Source organism: Osmerus mordax, chromosome 8 (genome assembly GCF_038355195.1).
Source record: "Osmerus mordax isolate fOsmMor3 chromosome 8, fOsmMor3.pri, whole genome shotgun sequence".
Taxonomy (NCBI): Eukaryota; Metazoa; Chordata; class Actinopteri; order Osmeriformes; family Osmeridae; genus Osmerus; species Osmerus mordax.
In genome coordinates, this window is record NC_090057.1 from 8217551 (window position 1) to 8235852 (window position 18302).

The 18302-nt window shown below is 42.9% G+C and overlaps 3 protein-coding genes across 4 annotated transcripts; 1 reads left to right on the plus strand and 2 right to left on the minus strand.

Annotated features, from left to right (window-relative positions):
• Positions 1 to 836: 836 nt before the first annotated feature.
• zc3h14 (zinc finger CCCH-type containing 14) lies at positions 837 to 6866 on the plus strand. 2 transcript variants are annotated; one of them, XM_067241340.1, is made up of 17 exons: positions 837 to 1012; positions 1438 to 1480; positions 1597 to 1711; positions 1825 to 1865; positions 1987 to 2161; positions 2647 to 2989; positions 3218 to 3411; positions 3632 to 3732; positions 3972 to 4127; positions 4256 to 4333; positions 4466 to 4628; positions 4797 to 5017; positions 5136 to 5268; positions 5498 to 5634; positions 5992 to 6083; positions 6320 to 6426; positions 6615 to 6866. In XM_067241340.1, exons 1-17 carry the CDS (start codon positions 977 to 979, stop codon positions 6616 to 6618), a joined length of 2139 nt encoding a protein of 712 aa, XP_067097441.1. In that variant the 5' UTR covers positions 837 to 976; the 3' UTR covers positions 6619 to 6866. The 2 variants fall into 2 exon arrangements, with proteins under 2 accessions (XP_067097441.1, XP_067097443.1); XM_067241342.1 differs by having other exon boundaries at positions 3221 to 3411.
• Positions 6867 to 9303: 2437 nt separating this feature from the next.
• On the minus strand, positions 9304 to 12236 carry eif2b2 (eukaryotic translation initiation factor 2B, subunit 2 beta). The gene is made up of 8 exons (XM_067241947.1): positions 11987 to 12236; positions 11428 to 11548; positions 11047 to 11198; positions 10583 to 10746; positions 10313 to 10408; positions 9992 to 10129; positions 9797 to 9863; positions 9304 to 9508 (listed from the first exon to the last, which is right to left on the minus strand). Exons 1-8 carry the CDS (start codon positions 12156 to 12158, stop codon positions 9351 to 9353), a joined length of 1068 nt encoding a protein of 355 aa, XP_067098048.1. The 5' UTR covers positions 12159 to 12236; the 3' UTR covers positions 9304 to 9350.
• A 1504-nt stretch (positions 12237 to 13740) lies between these two features.
• Positions 13741 to 16947, minus strand: tmed10 (transmembrane p24 trafficking protein 10). The gene is made up of 5 exons (XM_067242339.1): positions 16733 to 16947; positions 15623 to 15743; positions 15315 to 15388; positions 14245 to 14371; positions 13741 to 14077 (listed from the first exon to the last, which is right to left on the minus strand). The coding sequence occupies exons 1-5, from the start codon at positions 16907 to 16909 to the stop codon at positions 13956 to 13958; spliced, it is 621 nt and encodes a 206-aa protein (XP_067098440.1). The 5' UTR covers positions 16910 to 16947; the 3' UTR covers positions 13741 to 13955.
• Positions 16948 to 18302: the final 1355 nt, after the last annotated feature.

Genomic DNA, 18302 nt, shown 5'->3' on the forward strand with positions numbered 1-18302 from the left:
CCTTCCCCTCATTGTTGGTTGGCATTGAACGGCTGCAAAACAGGAAGCCATCTTGGAGGGAAAACACAGTAAACCTCAGAGGAGCGATGTGGGTTTGGTTCGGGGTGGTTACATAGTAATAAACTACAACATTAGTTGAAATGGATATTGACTAGTACAAAAAGGCTAAAGAAACTGGTGTGATGTAATGAAAATGTTGAAAAATATGAAATAATTATGACAAAGTGTTTTAAGAGGACTTCGTCAACATCTGTCTCCTAAGTCTATTTGTTAATAAAGAGGAATTTTAGAGATATCTGCTGTGAATTAAATTGTTTATGAATATGGTATTTACCCATAACCAAACAAAGATTAACAATAAAGGCCACATTTTCCCATAACGTGTTTTTTTTATTATTATTTTTTGTATTATAATGAACAATCAGGTCACAAATACAGAAGCATAGTACAGATACCGTTTACAAATACAATAATACAAAAACAGTAATACCAATTAAGACAGTCAAAAATATAAAAGATATATATAAATTAGAGCAGAGACATATTTGAAAACAGTTCCTTATAATATTGAATAGTATATAACATTTTAAGGCTTTCTTATTTCGATTAAGAGATACTATCAAGAGATTAAAGTCTATTAGAAATACTGTAAAGCACGGATAGAGTTTGAAAATGTGGCTTTATGAACATTAAATTTACCTGATCAGAACCATAATGTTAACAATCAAGTTTAAGGATACCATAACGTGTGGTTCATTTTCTACAGTCTATGGCTTGGTCAGTCAACTCGACGTCATCGCCATGTGCCCCATACTGCATTTCGGTTGATGGTGTGTTTGTGTCGGTTTGTGTTAACTATCTAGCTAGCAAGAACATAGTACTGCTGTAGCATTTTTCGAGCTACTCAGTTTTAGGTACGCTGTTGCATCTAGCAAGCTAATAAAAACACATCGGTTGTTTGTCACAGATTGAAAATATGGAGATTGGGACAGAAATAAGCAAGAAAATTAGGGTAAGACGTAATTTAATAGTCGTGTGTGGTAGCTCGTAGTAGTCGTGTGTGGTAGCTAGCTTGCTACTGCTACTGTTAGCATAGTTAGCCTATTTGTCTCACTGTAGTCTAATCTAGTCTAGTGGTTGTGATATGCTAGCCTTATTGACAGCTTTTGTATGAACTATTTAGCTAGCAAATATTTAGATCCCAACCTGTTCTATGCATTTCTAACTAGCTCATGAAGTTATTTGTTTGGGAGCAATTGGTGGGGGCAGCCAGCTACGCAGGAGAAAAATTTTGTAGAAAATGTGTCATGCTACATAGCAGTACAGTGTGTGCTTGTAGCTCAGTCTGGATTGGAAATGCTGCTGATAATGCATACATACAACTGAAACCAACGAGTGATCTAAAGTCTCTTCTCTTTTTTTTATGCCATATTTAAGGCAGCCATCAAGGGCAAGCTTCAGGAACTTGGAGCGTATGTGGGTAAGTATGGAGAGTAGTGCTTTGAAGCCAGCTTTAAAATATGACCCCTACTAATATGAATGAAACTGACAGATAAGTTAAATTGAGCTACCCTAACCTTTTTTTGTTTTGTTCAGACGAGGAACTTCCTGACTACATAATGGTTATGGTGGCGAACAAGAAGACTTCCCAACAAATGGCAGACGACCTCTCTCTCTTTCTTGGGAACAACACTATCAAGTTTACTGTCTGGTAACTAGCAGATTTTCTTCTATATGACGTGACTTGAGTGTTCCTCTATGAGTAATGTATTCGCCTCGCGGTAATATGTCAATAGAGTTGCTTGGGTTTGGTTGTCATTGCAGGTTGCATGGTGTCCTTGAGAAGCTAAGGTCTGTTGCAGTGGGTAAGTCCCCCCAAATACTATCCCACTGCCAAAGCGGTTATTGATTGTAAAAAAACATTAAAAAATGCATCTGATTGTGATGGCATTGTAGCTGATATCGTGATGTTTTATCTTTTTGTAGAGCCAGCAACCTCAAGACCCCAGCTCTTTGATAGTGGTGTTCCTGCTGCTGAGAGTCATGATTTGGGGAGTGAAGTCAGGAAGGGGGAGGGGTCGAAGGCCCTTGCTGTGTCCAGCACACGCTCTGACAGGGCAGAGACCCGTGTGTCAAGCTCTGCCCATGACCACCATGCAAGGTGAGTGTCTGCAGGTCATCATAAGGTCTAGAAGATTCACATTTTGGATCAGTTTATTGTTGAGTAATTAGCAGTTGGAGTACAGGCCATGTGAGACATTGTCCTTTTCATGCCGGAGGCATTATGTAACATCAGCAAAATTAAATATAACCTTGGCTCAACAGGTGCCAAGCTAAAAACTCATCCTATCAATGTCTCTTTTCAAATAGACTACGAAGAATAGGAATGTAAACTTAAAAAAATATGTACATTAAAGCTATGTAGGGGAACTGCCATTGAACAGATGGGGATTTCCAGTGACCATGCATCTGGTGTGTCTGTCATACTAGCTAAACATGTTATCGTGGCTCTGGCTTTTGTCTTAGAAACATAAAGTAATTACATATACATGTAAATCTGGATGGAGTAGGATATTTGACCCCCAACCTACCGCCACCTCTATGAACGACCGTGGGTTAACGTCACACATGGTCGTTTCTCTGAAGGGCTGCCGCAGCAGAGCGAATGTCCTCCCGCCTGACGTCCACTGTGAAGCCCATGATGGAGCCGCCGTCCTCTGAAGCAGTCATCGACATCAAGCCTGAACTGGACGATGACCTCATTGCCACAGACGTGGTGGAGGTAGGCGTCCCAGGTGGTCGCACGCGCGGAAACTCCAGCCGTGCCACGGCGCAGGTCTACAGACCCCCGCCCGGCAGGTCCTACTCCGGCAGGTCTGCGGACACCTACAGGTCTTTTGAGGGGTCCTCACACAGCAGGCACCAGGAAGGAGCCTTGCAGGACCGAAGAAGCAACAGGACCTCCAGAAATGGGGCCAGCAGTAGTAGGGTATGTTGAACAGCAACTGCAGCTTAAAATAATCTTTGGGGACTAACAACTGCTTTGAATATCCAAGGGTTTGCTAGTGAATTGTGGATATATATATATTTTACCATAACACCCTTGTAAAACTCCTTAGAATTATGAATGTACACCTTGATAATCAAAGTCATCACCACAGTAACCCTAGCTTCTAGTACCTTCCTGTGTTTGACCGAATCCTGTTCTGTTTCGCAGCAGCAGCAGGAGGAGGCGTCACGAAAACGCAAGGCGCCAGTAGCCAGTTCCGTGGTCCGGGTGAGCAGGGCTGCAGACGAGGCTCAGGATAGTGACGACCAGGATGAAGAAGATGACGACGATGAGGAGGATGAAGGATATGGGGCCCGGAGCATGTCCAGCCGGGTCTCCCTGCCTAGGAAACCAGAACGCAGGTGAGCGGTGGTGCTGTCTGTGGGACCGTTCAGCGCTGCATTTAGGGCTTTAAAAAGAACCACGGGTCTCAAAGTGGCTCCACCTATATAAATGTCAGAGAATAGTGTCATCTTTTTAATTTTTTAAAGGTTGTCTTTGAAATGATGGCTTCATATTCTGATGCTCAAGCCTTTAGCAGTATTAGCTTGGGGTATGAACGTGTCGTATGTGTTCCTCCAGACCCTCCCTGCCACCAGCCAAACAGGCCAATAAGAACCTGCTCCTCAAAGCCATCTCTGAGGCGCAGGATTCCATCTCCAAGACAACAGCTTACCAAACAGGTACATGTGCTTCCCATGCTAGCTGATTGATAGTGTGTGTGATAGGGCATGACTAGAGGGGTTTAAGAGGCTCTGGACACCCCATTGGAACGGTTTGGATAACTTTGACCCAGTGACACTGACTGGTGATCACGGAGGGTCATACTGATCCATCTTCAGACCTTCAGAGGAGCAGTGGAGAAACACAAGCTCTTGGCTGAGCTGTGACGTTCTTCCTGTTGCCCTCCTCCTCCCTCCAGTCCACCAGAAGCAGACAGTGCCTGTGGCTCCCCGGACCCGTATGGTCAGCAACGAGATGAGTGCCGCCATCCAGCTGGTCCAGGAACACCTTCACAGCCTGGCTCCTCGGCCCCAGACCTACACCCCCACCGGGCTCCAGCCCCCTAGGCACGCTGGTGGGTCACATACCACCCCGGACATTAGAATTCTGGGTGTATTTGGTTGACTAGTTATAATGTCATGTAATGCAGTTGCTAATTACAAAAGGTATATTGATCTTGAGACAATGTCCTCTCCCTTCCAGTTCAGTCGAGATCGCTGGCGTCCCGTCTCCAGTTGGACCTGCCGGAGGAGAACGCCACAACGCTGCCCTCTGACTTAGGTAGGTGGAACCTGCACTACCCAAGCGACTGGAGTCTGGATCAGGAGTTCTCAAACTGTAGAGCTTGTGAAGTAACGGCCCAGTATTGTGCTATAGAAGAGAGGATGGATTTTTTAGCGTTTTGTGCTTCAGTGGCAGAGGCAGCCCAGGAGCAAGAGAGCAAGGCCCTGGACACGCGCTCCTTCATCATGAGCAGGCCTGTCCTGGCGGAGGAGCCCGTCTCTGTGAGGAGCAGGCTGGGTCTTCTGAATAAGGAGGAAATCACACCTGCTACACCGCGCATGGTGCAGGCCAGGTACACACACAACATAGTGTTCGCCTCTTTCAATCTCGCCCTTTTACCAGGCCCTCACAATAGTTAGCTTGTCAGTGTTGGGCTTCTTGTAGACCTAAACTCAGCCTCTGGTGTGAGTGTTGTGGCTCTTCCGAGTTGAAGGGTTTTGTTCCCACTCTGTCTCCTTAGTAAGGAGAAGGGTTCTTTGCTGGGCTCCGCTAGTCCCAAGTTCATCGTGACGCTGGACGGCATCCCAAGCCCACTTGGGAACCTCGCCGACTGCGACATGGAGACGGATGACGGTGCCAGAGTGGCTAAGACCGCCGTAGCCGAGGCAGCCATCCATTTGAACCGTGAGCCAAAACTGAGCATCCACCAGAGACTCCAGCATGGAGCCCTCTTTGCTGACGGTAAGGCTCTTTCAGGACACTGGGGGTAGGTTGAGATGTGGTTGCCCCAGATGGTACTGCACATGGTGTATTATGTGCCTTCCTAAGCATGTCCTCCATCTCATCCCCCCGTTTCTAGAGGAAGAGATGGAGATGGGGGAAGACGAGGCTGTCCCTGTCAAACGACAGAAGGTTCTAGAACGCTGCAAGTTCTGGCCCGTGTGTAAGAGTGCAGACGACTGTTTATACCACCATCCTACCACACAGTGCAAGTAAGTACTCTGTGAATACAGACGGCCCAGGTGAAACATCCTGGAGATGGGATTGAATATGCAAGGATTGAATATTGCTTTTGCTGCACACCCCTTCATTATTTAACATAATTTTATAATTTTGCTTGTCCAGAATGGTGAAGTTGATGATTATTCCGGCTATAAGTACATGGCATGCAGGTTTGCTCTTGTTTTAATCTCCTATGTCTTCATTCTTGTCTCATGGAAGGACATTCCCCAACTGCAAGTTCGGAGAGAAATGTCTGTTTGTCCACCCCAACTGTAAATACGATGCTAAGTGCACCAAGCCAGACTGCCCCTTCACTCACGTGAGCCGCAGAGGCCCCGCCCCCCCTCCCAGACCAGGTAGGAGGACACACCCACACAGCAGCCAGTATTACCAGTAAATAAATCCCTGTATCAGCATGAGTTTCAGTAATTGAATGGGTTGGGGAGGATTGTGGATGTTTGAATGGGCATAAGGACATGATAGCACAGTGTTTCCTGCCGCCACGGTATCAGAAATTGTTAGAGTGCATGTCGGAGAATAGCGCGGATACGCGTTTCACACCGCAGTTGAGATTGCGTGTGTGCGTCCTTGAGAACTGTAAGTCGTACGGACAGACCTGCCCCCACTGCTTTAAAAAAAATATATCCTAAAGGAAACACTGTAGCCATTTGAGATGTGTAGCTTTTGAGGCCCTGTTCCTGTCTCCCCTTCAGTCTATACTCCAGCTCCACAGACGCAGAGTGCTAGTGTGTGCCGCTTCTTCCCAGAGTGTAAGAAGGTGGACTGCCCCTTCTACCACCCCAAGGTAGTACACAGGACCGCCATATACGTTGACGCTCATCTTTAAATCTGTGATTCTGGAGCACCATTCTTTGAGGCCTTGACTTGAGATGCATTTTGTAGATTATCATAGTATCTATACATCCAGAAGTATTGTTACTACTGCTTTAAGCGGTAGTGCAGCTGCCACTGTTTTTCTGAGTGGAAAAGTGGAGACCACAGCAGGAACAGACTGGATGTTAACACTGTCTTTTTATGCAGCCTTGCAGGTTTGCAGCCCAGTGCAGGCGTACCGGATGTACCTTCTACCACCCCTCCACCTCTGTACCTCCCAGACACGCCCTCAAATGGACAAAAACTCAGAGCAGGTAGGAAGGAACACACACTCTACAAACACAATACACATACACACATGAAGAGCCCTGAGACTATGCAGGTATAGTGTCATTTACTAATCGATACAGTGAAATATAATGTATATAATATGACTATTGGACTGCAGGTCTGTGGTTGTATTGTAAATTAACTCCAGTGTTTTGTTTGTCCCTTTTTGTAGTTGAGATCCTTACCGGCCCAGATGTGCTGCTTCTGCTGTGGAAGAAACGTTTCAGCTTTGTTTTCTTCTCCTAGATTTACCACACTATCAAATCTGTTGTTTAATTTCACCTTTAAATTCATTTTTATTTTATTTGTGAAACTTACTTTTAATAGAACTTAACAGGTACTGTAACTGGTTTTTGTACGTGGCTGTACTTTTTTTTTTTTTTTTACTGGGGGGGGGAGGGTGAGTAAAAGAAAAAGAACCCCATATCAACATGTCTGTGTTTTGATTGTGAATATTTTTCATGTCTTATTTTGGGTCGATGATCATTGCGTGGTAGTAATTGGAGGGAAAACATGATGTAAAATATAGCGTTGAGTCTCGGTTTCTCCTGACGCAACTGGACATCCAAACCAACCTAGAACTATAAGGTTAACGTGTACATAGGACTATAGTTAACATGTATATGGAGTTGGACCTGAACACTTGAATTTGCTTCAGGTTCAATAGTAAATTAAAAGTTGGTGCTAGTTTTATATGGCTCCTCCAGAGAATTGAAGCCCCAGCTTTCTGTGGGTATGGCCTGGGTATGGCCGGGTTGGGGTGTGCAAAAATATATCCCGGCTGTGCCAAAATGACATTGTGTCCGGTGTCCTTGGGCAAGGCACTTCACCCTACTTGCCTCGGGGACAATGTCCCTGTACTTACTGTAAGTCGCTCTGGATAAGTGTCTGCTAATTGACTAAATGTAATATCCATACTTCGAGTTTGAAGTAATATGGGAAGCATCACCAGAAGAAATGCACCTAGTCCTGGAAATACACAACTTGGAGAATGAGAGAGGAAATTAGGTAGATTACCACCATTAACAAACAATTATAGCAGTAAAAGGGAGACATAACATCCTCTACCTTCACATTCTCAGTAGCAGCAGCATTCTCCTTCAGCTACTTGAAACAGCTTTTGAACCATCTCAATGAGCCCTTGGCCTCAGGGGACCTCATTCATCGTGGTCTGTGACAACGGGCAGGTTTATGAGATTTGACAATTAATCGTCCATCTTCCGTAATGATGGCCGAGGTGTTCTATGTGCGCAACTTCTCGGATTAGTTTCTTGACCTCAGCGTCGGCGTCTCCGACAACAGGCAGGTTGTAGAGTGAAAAGTTAATCATCTTCCATCTTCAAGTGATGCTGCCGTCTATCATGTGAGCAAGCAGAACGGTCTGTAGTCCTTTACAGTGGTTTTGGACAGACTCATCTTCAGCTTTCTCTGAAGTCCGAGTGAACAGTAATAGGAATGTATCAAAATAATATAAGATATACCTTTATTCGTCCCAATGGGGAAATTTATTGTTGGTGCGTAACGCGTTGACACTTCCGAGTGTTTTTTGAGGAAGCAAAATTGACTTCAGGAAAAATCAGCCCCGTTTCAAAACTTCACCAGTTAAAGCATATAACAAATTATATTATATGGAGGAGAATTAGGCTGCAATTACAATTGATCTATTCACTACTGTTAGGCCTACAGACGGTCCAACACTCATAATAAATCGTTTTTACTATAGATACATTTTGGTGAAACAAATATTTATCCTAACAGTAGGAAGACTATGCGAGCTATGAAGAAAGTGATTAAAAAATCTGGAAGTGGAACACAAAATCTCCCCTTTTCATGGAATGAACCATTTAACTCCGGTCACGACCATAATATTGACATAATTATGACTAGTATTTGAAATAGAATATGAATCAACATTTCATGTTGCAGTGAAAGGTGCACCCTCTCTCGCAACCGTGAATTGTAAATCCACGTCACCACAAGAGAGCAGTGCAGAGCACAATGTGTTGCCGATTGCGCAATCTCTTTCAAAGACTCAAAAGACCTAAAAACCTCCTACATACTCGCCGGGTGCAGTGGCGTGCGCCTGTAATCCAAGCTACTGGGAGGCTGAGGCTGGCGGATCGTTTGAGCTCAGGAGTTCTGAGCTGCAGTGCACTATGCCGATCGGGTGTCCGCGCTAAGTTCGGTATCGATATGGTGCTCCTGGGGGAGCCCGGGACCACCAGGTCGTCTAAGGAGGGGTGCACCGGCCCAGGTCGGAAACGGAGCAGGCCAAAGCCCCCGTGCCGCTCAGTAGTGGGATCGCGCCTGTGAATAGACGCTGTAGTGCAGCCTGAGCAATATAGCGGGACTCGGTCTCCTTTTGTGTTTTTACAAACTAAACGTTGTTCATATTGGCAGCAAATCTTACTATTTTGAGGGAGGGGGTCGACAAATAGGTGATCTCCCACGCCAAAAGCTGTACAACCGACTGCCTCCTTCCGGTCAACTGCTGTAATTTCTCGTGTTTCATTTATACTTCCTTATAATACACAGTAGGGGGCAGTGTTCTCGATTACACCGTGTATGAGATTGCAGTCTTTCAATTTATTTCAGCCGTTCACAATATGATGCCGAAGCCACAATCCAATGTCAGACTGATGCAGTTTCTGTAATGATCTATAATAGCCACGTCTCTTTTGAAAACAAAAAAAACCCAATCCTTTGCACCATTGTGTGACCAGAATATACAAATTAAGGAAAACACACCTACAGTACACTGTACGTTAGCCTGTACTGATGAAAACGTCCAACTTCAAAATGAATCGTAATTTAGTTTGATACACAAACAAATGACCATCCTTCAGTAAAGAACCAGAACATAAGTTTGCATCAACCTTTTTTTATTATAGTTATTTATAAACACTGATTAGAGTTCATGGTCTTCAGGGTGGTACAGTTCACTCATGAGACGGTAGATGTAGGAGGGGGCGTTGCCACCAATGTTGGAGATGAACAGTGTGATGAGCTCCGGTGGAACGTAGTCAAATACGGGACAGTGCACGTTCACCTTAGACAGTATCTCACCTGGAAGGGGGCAAAGGAAATCCAGAAAACAGAAATAAAGTTAGACACCAAAATATTACTGGTCACAGCTTGGGTTGACGAGGATAAGGAGTGAGGAGCTGAAAATGTATGAGGTGAGAAAGAGAAGTTGCAAAAAAAAATAAACAGACAGTCTTGAGAGTTCAACTTCATGTTGATCAATACTGATGTGAAACCACAGCTCCAGCTACTGCCATGTCAGTTAGGTTATTTCTTATAGACTTTTTGGCAATAAATGAATAAATAGGGCGTCTCTGTGCTCCGTCATACCTTCCGTGAACGGAAGCACTTCATGTGGGGAGACAAACTTGTAGAATGTGTCCTCTTCATTTGGAAACTGAGGGTAAAGAATGCACACGTTATCATCACCATCACACCCAGAAATGATTAAATCCCCTCAATGAAGCAGTGAAGTAATTTTTTTCGGTGGCTGGGTCCTATGTGAGTGCTCAATGCTGGGTCTACCTGTGGGGAGAGCTTGAACATGGGGGCACAGACGATGAGCGGGGTGGAGTGGTGCTTGGCAGCTAGCGCCAACGTATGGGTTCCATTGACCGCTCTCAGCCCTCCGTTAGCTAGAACCGTCTGTGTGCCAATGATGACCTGGAGAGAGAGAGAGAAATAGTCAGTGATTACAATTAATCTACTGCTAGTTCTGGAAGATTCCCAATTGTTCACCATCTTCAAAGAAGCAAGTCTTCATGGGGTCATCTTCACACATTCAACAACCTTAGGTTATCTAAATTGTCATACATTTTTTATAATTGTTATATTATATAAATGTACCTTATTGACACGGGAAATGACAGCAAATATGGCTGCATCTGCTATGACAGTTGTTTCAATGCCAGCTTTTGAGAGACTAGTAGCCATTTCATGACCCTGGTCAGACAAAGAGAGATAACATGGCTCTGTTTACTAACAACAAATAGAATGGAAACAAGTTTTGATTCACGTGATGTCATTAAGAGAAACAGTTATTTGTACTTTGATGTACTTTGTGGTATATCATGCCCTTATTGATACCTTAGAGGTGGTTAAGATATATGACAGTACCTGGCAGAAGGGGGCGCACTCTGCCACGATGACATGGAATTTGCGTTTGCGTGCGGCGTCTTTGAGGAAGGCCTCCACGGTGCGCGAGCGGCCGATGGTCATGATGACCTCGTTGGAGTGGATGTGCTCCAGGGCCTGCATGGCGATGTTGTCTGTGGTGCCCTCTGGAAAAATGTCACACTGTAAGTTGATGATCATGTGTGGCTGGCTCTGAACACTCCAACAAGGGAGAGGGCAGTTTGCCAAAGGCGCTGTTTTGTTTAGATAACGTCTCCATTTCAGTTACATCTTCTCAGGCCTATGAGGAGTCTGAGAGGTAATTGTCGAGAAAGGCAGAGACAGGTGATATGTAATTACATACCTCCACATGGTTTATTGTCTCAAGCTTCAGTCAGAAACCCATGAACAGACTTGCTGTCTGACAGCATCTATTCCCTATAGCAGTCACTAAAGGTTGTTCTTACCAAGCTCTGTGAGCAGTTCGTTGATGGCCTCAATGACGTTAGATTTCAGGGGGGGGAACTGCTGCCTAAAGTTCTCCTCACTTAGCCCTCCTGATGTGAGCAGCTTGTGAAGTGACTCTTGCTGGTCAGCTTCCTCACTGCTGCCTCGAGATCTGGTGGTGGGGAGGCATGAGAGAGAGATCAGATAAAGGACTACCTAAATCAGTGCTTCTCAAACCTTTTTCTCATCCCCCCTTGTAAATTACTTGTGTTGCCATAGAGACTTGGGGTCCTGCTTACTGTGACTCTATGCACTGTATTGATTCATATGGCAAGCAGAAATTAGAAAAACTAAACTTAGTGTGATGACCTGACTTCTTGGTGGACATAGTGTATTCTGACCTGGCATACTCTTCCCTGATGATTTTCAACACCCGTCTGACCATGTTGCCAACTGTTGTCTCTGATGGCTGGGCGGCTGTCATCCTCCTCCCCTCCTTGCGAAGAATTTCCATCAGATCGCCTATGACAACATGTTAAAGACAATATATTTAACGTGTTGTTGAATACAATGCATTTCACTCGAATGATGCGCATTTGGCGTCGTATGTAAAGTAAACCTCAAATACTACAATTCCGTCGCCCTACGCATAAGCAAACAAGTCGAACCAGTAGCTACTCAACAATGGCACAGGGAGTTAACATTAGCACAACTAGCCAACTAGCTAATCTGGCACAATAGCTAGCCTGGTTCACTAGCTCCCTTGCTAACTAACTGCACAATAAGTCAGTAGGCTAGAGCTACTACTAAAATTTGACACCATCATCCACGGTTGACAGCTGTCAAATGGAGAACATGTGTACAGAACTAATCAGTCTATTACAAACTGTAATCATTTACTTACTTAAACAGCTAGAATATGTCTATTTAACAGCGCCAGCTATCTAACAAGTAGTATACCTGCACTGTTCCATCGTGCCTGTGCTGTTATTCTGCGGAGCAAGGCTGTTGTTTCTCGGGCAGTTTCCCCTGAGCCACGGAGAGGTCCCATTCCACTACCTCCACGCTTCAAATCGGCCAGAAACGCCTCTATTCGCTCCGTGAGGTCTGTTTCCTTGTCAGGTCCAGGCATATTCTTGTTTTTTAGAAGAAATTCTACTCTTCAATACGCTAACAGTTCTCTCTGGTTAGACTTTCATCACTTTTACATCAGACCTGAGAAAACCGGAAATACAGTCGGTGATAGCTTCCGGGTCATTGTCTAGAATTTGGAATTCAATCTTTATATATATCTATGGTTATTTACATAGATATATATATATCTATGGTTATTTATAGCAAAGAACTTACTCGTTTATAGATAAGTGGTTCTCAATCTTATTGGCTTCAGTACCCCTATTCCTGATTTGAAGTACCTCCTATACCCATGTTTGTACCAATACCAATATTTTCATTATTAACTCTACTATTTTTTAATTTTGCACTTTCAAGTACCCCGTTGTACCTCTGCATACACCGGCCTAGGGGTAATCGTACCCCCCATTTGATCAGGGTACGTGTGATCTTATGACAGAGTACAGTATAACTATTCGGCAATTACAAACAAATGCGACAGAATGTTTTGTAAATCCATCCAATATTTTATTGAATAAAAGGCCAACATAAACCTTTATAAAATGTATAGCAATCAACATAGAAATCATTGACCGTACACATCGTAAAATGCACCGTTAAAAAATCTCCACAATCCACAGATGCAGTAGTAAAAGTGACCAAGGAGAACTACATTCTAACCTCCACATATCCTTAGGTAAACCAAACCCCTGAATTATAATAATACAAATAAAAAGATTTCTGGATAGATATTTTATGTTCAATCATTTGGAATAGATTACCATCCCCTGACAACCAGTCTTTCACTTTACATGATGTGAGCAACTACGCAAATTAAGCACATCAACCCTGGGGCTTGTCACTGTATTCTTTTTACTACATACCCATCACCATTTCAAAGCTGACATGTCAAATGGCTAAATGGCCTCCATTAACAACCCTCCATTAACAACCCCCAAGAATTACTCTATGCCCCCAATGTGATCTAATTGAAGAAACATGAAGGCTGTGTTTCTGAAGTCATTGGTTGGTAATGAAAAGGGTGTACATGTGACACTTCTTTTGAAAAAGTAACTTAACATGCAAGCGTTTTGATAAACGTGACCTGTTAAAACTAAGAGGATATCATTTTCCTGATAACTCACACCACCTGAAACAGTTGTAATAGCAACTGTAAAGCACAATATTAAAACAAAGACGCTGTTGAATTTAGCTACCAAAAGTGAATGTAAATTAACTGACAAAACACAAAGTTCAGTGGTTGCCAAAGTTTCCTCTTCAGAGAAACCAAATCTTTACGATGTCTATAGAAGCCTTCACTTAGCACAAATGGGCACCAGTGATCTAGTTTGTATGGCATGTCAAAGAGAACAATTATAGGGCAACATTTACTCCTGGTACATCCATTCAAACCAGATAAACTGAGCAAAAAAAATCTAACTGTACACAATAAATGACAGATTCAAGCAAAAAATTAAATAATTATTCTATAGGATGCAATATTCCAAACGTTGCAGATAGAACACTTAGAAACAGAAGTTAGATTTCACTTATCCTTTAAGATTTGAATCTATACTGTACATATACCCCTGTCTGATTCTATCAGCTACACTCCATCCCAAAAAACTAAATCTCCACATAGGTGTTCCACTTGCAGAGGACTGATACCCATTGTGCCCTTTCACACCATTTAAAACTAGCGTTGCGCCCTTCAATAACTCTGGTTGCTGAAGGTAGTCTGAGGTGGGTGGATGGGGGGGGGATGCGACGATGGCTGGCTGCTTCCCCTGGGGCAATTCTGGGGGTGGGGGCCACTCTACTCAATGAGCTTCTTTGCTTTGAAGAAGCGACGGAGGTAGAACACCTGCCAGGTGGCCAGGCCAATCAGACAGCACATTGAGAAAATGCTGAAGTACAAAACACGGGTGTTTGTAGACTCTGAAATGAATAGAAAGAAATATCAGCAATGTAATTCAATTCATTCGAGCTTGGGGTGTTGTCTTAATCATTGCACAATCAGCCCAGGGGACAAAACAGAACTTGGAGTTGTTTCCCTTTTATCAGAGCTTGATACATTTGTTGTGAGTGACCTTCAGTATTCCTACCATTGGTGTCCCTCATCTCCTCCTCCCTCTTCTTCATGTAGGCAAAATCATTCACAATGGACTCTGACAGGTCCTCCAGTCTCCTGAGCTCCACTTCCAGAGGCTTCAGCTTTTCCACTTTAGCAATCTGATTGGATAGAAGACCCAACAATCAACAACACATCATTTTCACGTGAATTAGATCAAAGGACTCACCACCTCACCCTCTAACCTTAAAAAATAAACTTCAAGGTCAGTAGGGAACAGTATATAATTGCCAACTGTATTTGAATTAAATATGCTATGACCTTTTGTCCAGTAGATGGCCCTCTTGAGCTCCTGTGTTTCTAAAACTATGTTGCAATCTATGCCAAGGACAAACTGATTCTGTTTTTATAAAGTAACCAAGAGAACACACAGTTTGTTCTTTGATGTTTCATCTTCTCACAAGTTCAAAGCTTATATGTGAGGCCCGATACATAAAGTATTTGGTTCAACAAGTTTCTAATCATTGCTTGCCAACTTGACAAATAAAAAAGTAATTACAGATGAGTGATCTCATCTGGGAGAGATCCAAGCCAATAGAACAATCTGTTCAAATGTTGTGTAACTGGTAGGCATTTGTGCATGCATGTTGGACGTCTTGGCACTAGATTTGTTCTGCTGTCTACTATAACACGCCATTGCCTTCAGGCGTACTTGTATAAGTAAGCATGTGGCTGACCCAGTATAGTACATCCACCAACACAGGCGTGCCTACTACATTCACACAATACGCTGCCGTTCTCCTGCCCACTCACTAACTGGAATTCACTCAGCAGAACGTGTGTGGTGTGTGTATCTGTGGGCGGATTGCGATTCTCAGTCTAGAGGGCTTCCCAGCTCCCCCCCCCCCTTCTTAAAATCGAGTCATCTGGCATTTTCAATTTTGAAAGGGAATAATGTACCTATTCATTTCTCTCCATATGCGTGATGTGGCATAAATATAATATTTTATAAATATTACACATACAAAGGAGTAAGTCAAATTAAAATGCCAAGCAGCAATTTTCCTTCATTTAAAGAAATCTTATTCAAACTAGACTACTCACCTCTTCATAGTTCTTGGCCTCCACCCCATGCTTCATGTCCAGGTTGACCAGTTGGTCTGGGACCCTCCCAGTTCCTGTTTGATATAAGACATAGATTCAAGTTAAAGACTAAATTGTGGTCACATTCAACCTGAATTGTTCATTTGGCTTAAAGAATCTTCAAATACAGTATGCACTACACGTGACAAATATTGTCCTTAACTTACTAGACTGAAGTGTCAAAGCTCTATAACTGAATATATTTAAATAATCAGCAGTTACCAGTATTTTCTAACAACAAATTAATGGCTGACTGCATGTCTACTCACCCATTGGAGACTTGCTCTCAAAGCACACCTCAAACATGTCATAATCCTCCGTAGTAAAGGCAAACTTTCCTTTCGCGGCATCTTCCTTGGAGTACAGGGTGTGAGTCGAGGAATCTGTAATCTAAAATATTAAGACTTTTGATATGAGATCTTTTGATACCCTTCCGAAGTAAACCACATCCGTATTCGAGCAGACAACTGATCATTTAGATATAGTTGACCTTTACTTACAAAATGAATACATGCCCAATTGCCCATAGTGATATATAGAGTAACATTCTGTAAACCAATGATCTAACAGATGGTGCACGTTGCCCAATATTTTGAAGCTAAGGGTCTACCCAATATTTTCACAAATCAAACAAGTAAATCTCATTTCATTGAAAGTGATAGTTATTTATTTTTAACCTACCTGCTTTTCATTCTTTCATATTTTTTTATCTAATTAGGGACGGTAACTTGCTAGCCTGCTAAACGTAGCTAGCTGTGTGGGAAGCAAGCTAACATTTTTGTTGGGCAAACTGGGCTAAGACTGACGTGTAACATCCTAAGAGTTCACCAGTGACAGAACAGACAGAGGCACATTTGCCAAAAGTAAATCACCATCAACACAGATTTCAGAGATACCGTATTTAAACGTTATTATGCGACCTGCATATAACCATATAATGAGTGTCCAGTTAATCCACAGTTAACAGACGAAAACATAGAGACATATAGCTAGCATAAGTCACTGTAACGTTAAAACCAGGAAGGGCACGTCAGGCCCACAACACAGTTTGCTAGCTGACGACTCAACATCTAGTGCTACTGCTAGCTCAGTAGCTTAATAGCAATAGCAAAGACAGACTAATAATTGGACGCAGCTTGTTAAGATGTCACTCACTAGCTAATGTAACTCAGCTACTTTAGATTTTTTTTCTTTAATTGAAAAATAGCAAGATAATGGGTATTTTTACATAGTTAGCTAGCTAGCTAAGTCAGGGCCCACTAGTGCGAGCTAGCTTAGCTGGTTTAAATCAATAGATTAGCTCTAGATTGCTAACAACCAACTAAACCATATTCTGCTAAGCTAGCTAGGCTTTGCGCCATCCTTGCCACCAAACTCACCTTTAGGTTTGTTTTGGTGTTCGCTTGTTCGGAAATGTCGTATTCCCCTGTGACGAGAACGTCTTTGTGGATCTCTTCTCGTAAACACTTCCTGGAGTTAACTGGTATAAAGAATGAAATTGAAAATACCGATTCAATGAGAACCGGTAAAAGCAGTAAGAAAACGAACCGAGCCATGGCTGTTAGCTACTAGCAAGCAGCAAGCTAGCCGAAATAAACACTAGCTACCGCAAATCAAACTGACGGGCTTGGGCAGCTCAATAGCGCAACCGCTGTTCAGGAGGGATATGTGCATGGTTTTAGAAAACAAAAATTGTTATTGACTGTGCCCAGAAATACTGCCAAGATTAACTGCAACACTTACAAGTCCAACAAATATTATGGACTGCTGGTGTACTACGGACAATGAATGTAGACTAGGTTTACACCGCGTCTTCCAGTTCAAGTCAAAGCCTTTTTTTTATTAAGTTATCATTTTGTGTCTTGTTTCAAATTAAGTTACCATAAAATGAACATGTCTGTTCCATGGCAAAATATCTAACATGCCTCCACTGCACAGAAGCTGTATTATTTTCTTATGTTTTTGCGTGCAATTGGTATTTCACAGAAACTATGCCTATTTTATTTTTTATTTTGTTCCCATACTGATAAATATTTTCCCAGTTCTACATTGCATTACAGCCAGAGCAGTGTGGGTTAATCCTCAACCGTATGAGAACAGGAATATCATATTCAGGGTTCACTGGGGTATTAAGAAATCCCCAAGGCTATTATTTTGTTGTCAGCGGCACAGGGATTACCCAATTACGTTTGACAGAGCTGTCCAGTTTCCAGGGAAACATCCCCTCACTGGCTCCCAAGAGGCGATCCGGCACTCGATGCTCTCTGCTTAGCAGTCTGTCACAGAGTAAGCAGTCATCATAGGACAGAGATTCCCCTTCAGTATTATTCCTTAGTGCATTAAATAACTACTCAGAAATGCATGTCATCATACTGACACACGAAGTCCTATCTTCACCGACTTTCACGTCAATTTACCCAGCCGAGAAATGGTTAATTATATTTTACTGGATTTCCCTGAAGGACTGTGCTGAAGTAGTGAACTTCTCTAAATAAAACGTGTGTAACCCGCCATTTTCACAAGAGGGAAGGTAACAAGCCTGCTTGCGTCACTAGCCAGGTCAGACATTAAGGAATATGGCACCTTAAAAAGCAGGTAGACAGAATGACGCAAGTGTGGCTCCACACCCTAAATCTAAGGGCTTTCACTATCTGGATCAGAGACTTTATTACCCATGCTGTAGATACAATGAGAATAGCACACCTCCTGCCACTGATAGTGGATTGGAAATGCAAAGTGGATGTTTGTCAGTGTTGGTTTTTTAAGCATCAGTATCCAGTATTTAAGTATCAGTATCCAGGATAGTCATTTATTGTCCTATCCCTGTGACAGTATAGAAAACATGGCCTCAAAGGTGAATGTCAACATGACGTTTTGACCCAGCCATCTCATATTGACATATGTGCACCATTACATCAGAAATTGATTTTTCCAATATAACTTTTTGAC

Excerpts from the sequence above, each read along its gene's own strand:
- tmed10 (XM_067242339.1), bottom strand. The coding sequence starts at position 16,909 with ATGGCTCGGTTCGTTTTCTTACTGCTTTTACCGGTTCTCATTGAATCG. Across the intron at positions 14,372-15,314 it reads AGGCCAAGAACTATGAAGAG|ATTGCTAAAGTGGAAAAGCT; the intron begins GTGAGTAGTCTA and ends CTATCCAATCAG. Across the intron at positions 14,078-14,244 it reads GGAGATGAGGGACACCAATG|AGTCTACAAACACCCGTGTT; the intron begins GTAGGAATACTG and ends TATTCATTTCAG.
- eif2b2 (XM_067241947.1), bottom strand. The coding sequence starts at position 12,158 with ATGCCTGGACCTGACAAGGAAACAGACCTCACGGAGCGAATAGAGGCG. Across the intron at positions 11,199-11,427 it reads ATCAGGGAAGAGTATGCCAG|ATCTCGAGGCAGCAGTGAGG; the intron begins GTCAGAATACAC and ends CCCCACCACCAG. Across the intron at positions 10,409-10,582 it reads AGTGCGCCCCCTTCTGCCAG|GGTCATGAAATGGCTACTAG; the intron begins GTACTGTCATAT and ends TTGTCTGACCAG.
- zc3h14 (XM_067241340.1), top strand. The coding sequence starts at position 977 with ATGGAGATTGGGACAGAAATAAGCAAGAAAATTAGG. Across the intron at positions 1,013-1,437 it reads AAATAAGCAAGAAAATTAGG|GCAGCCATCAAGGGCAAGCT; the intron begins GTAAGACGTAAT and ends GCCATATTTAAG. Across the intron at positions 3,412-3,631 it reads CCTAGGAAACCAGAACGCAG|ACCCTCCCTGCCACCAGCCA; the intron begins GTGAGCGGTGGT and ends GTGTTCCTCCAG.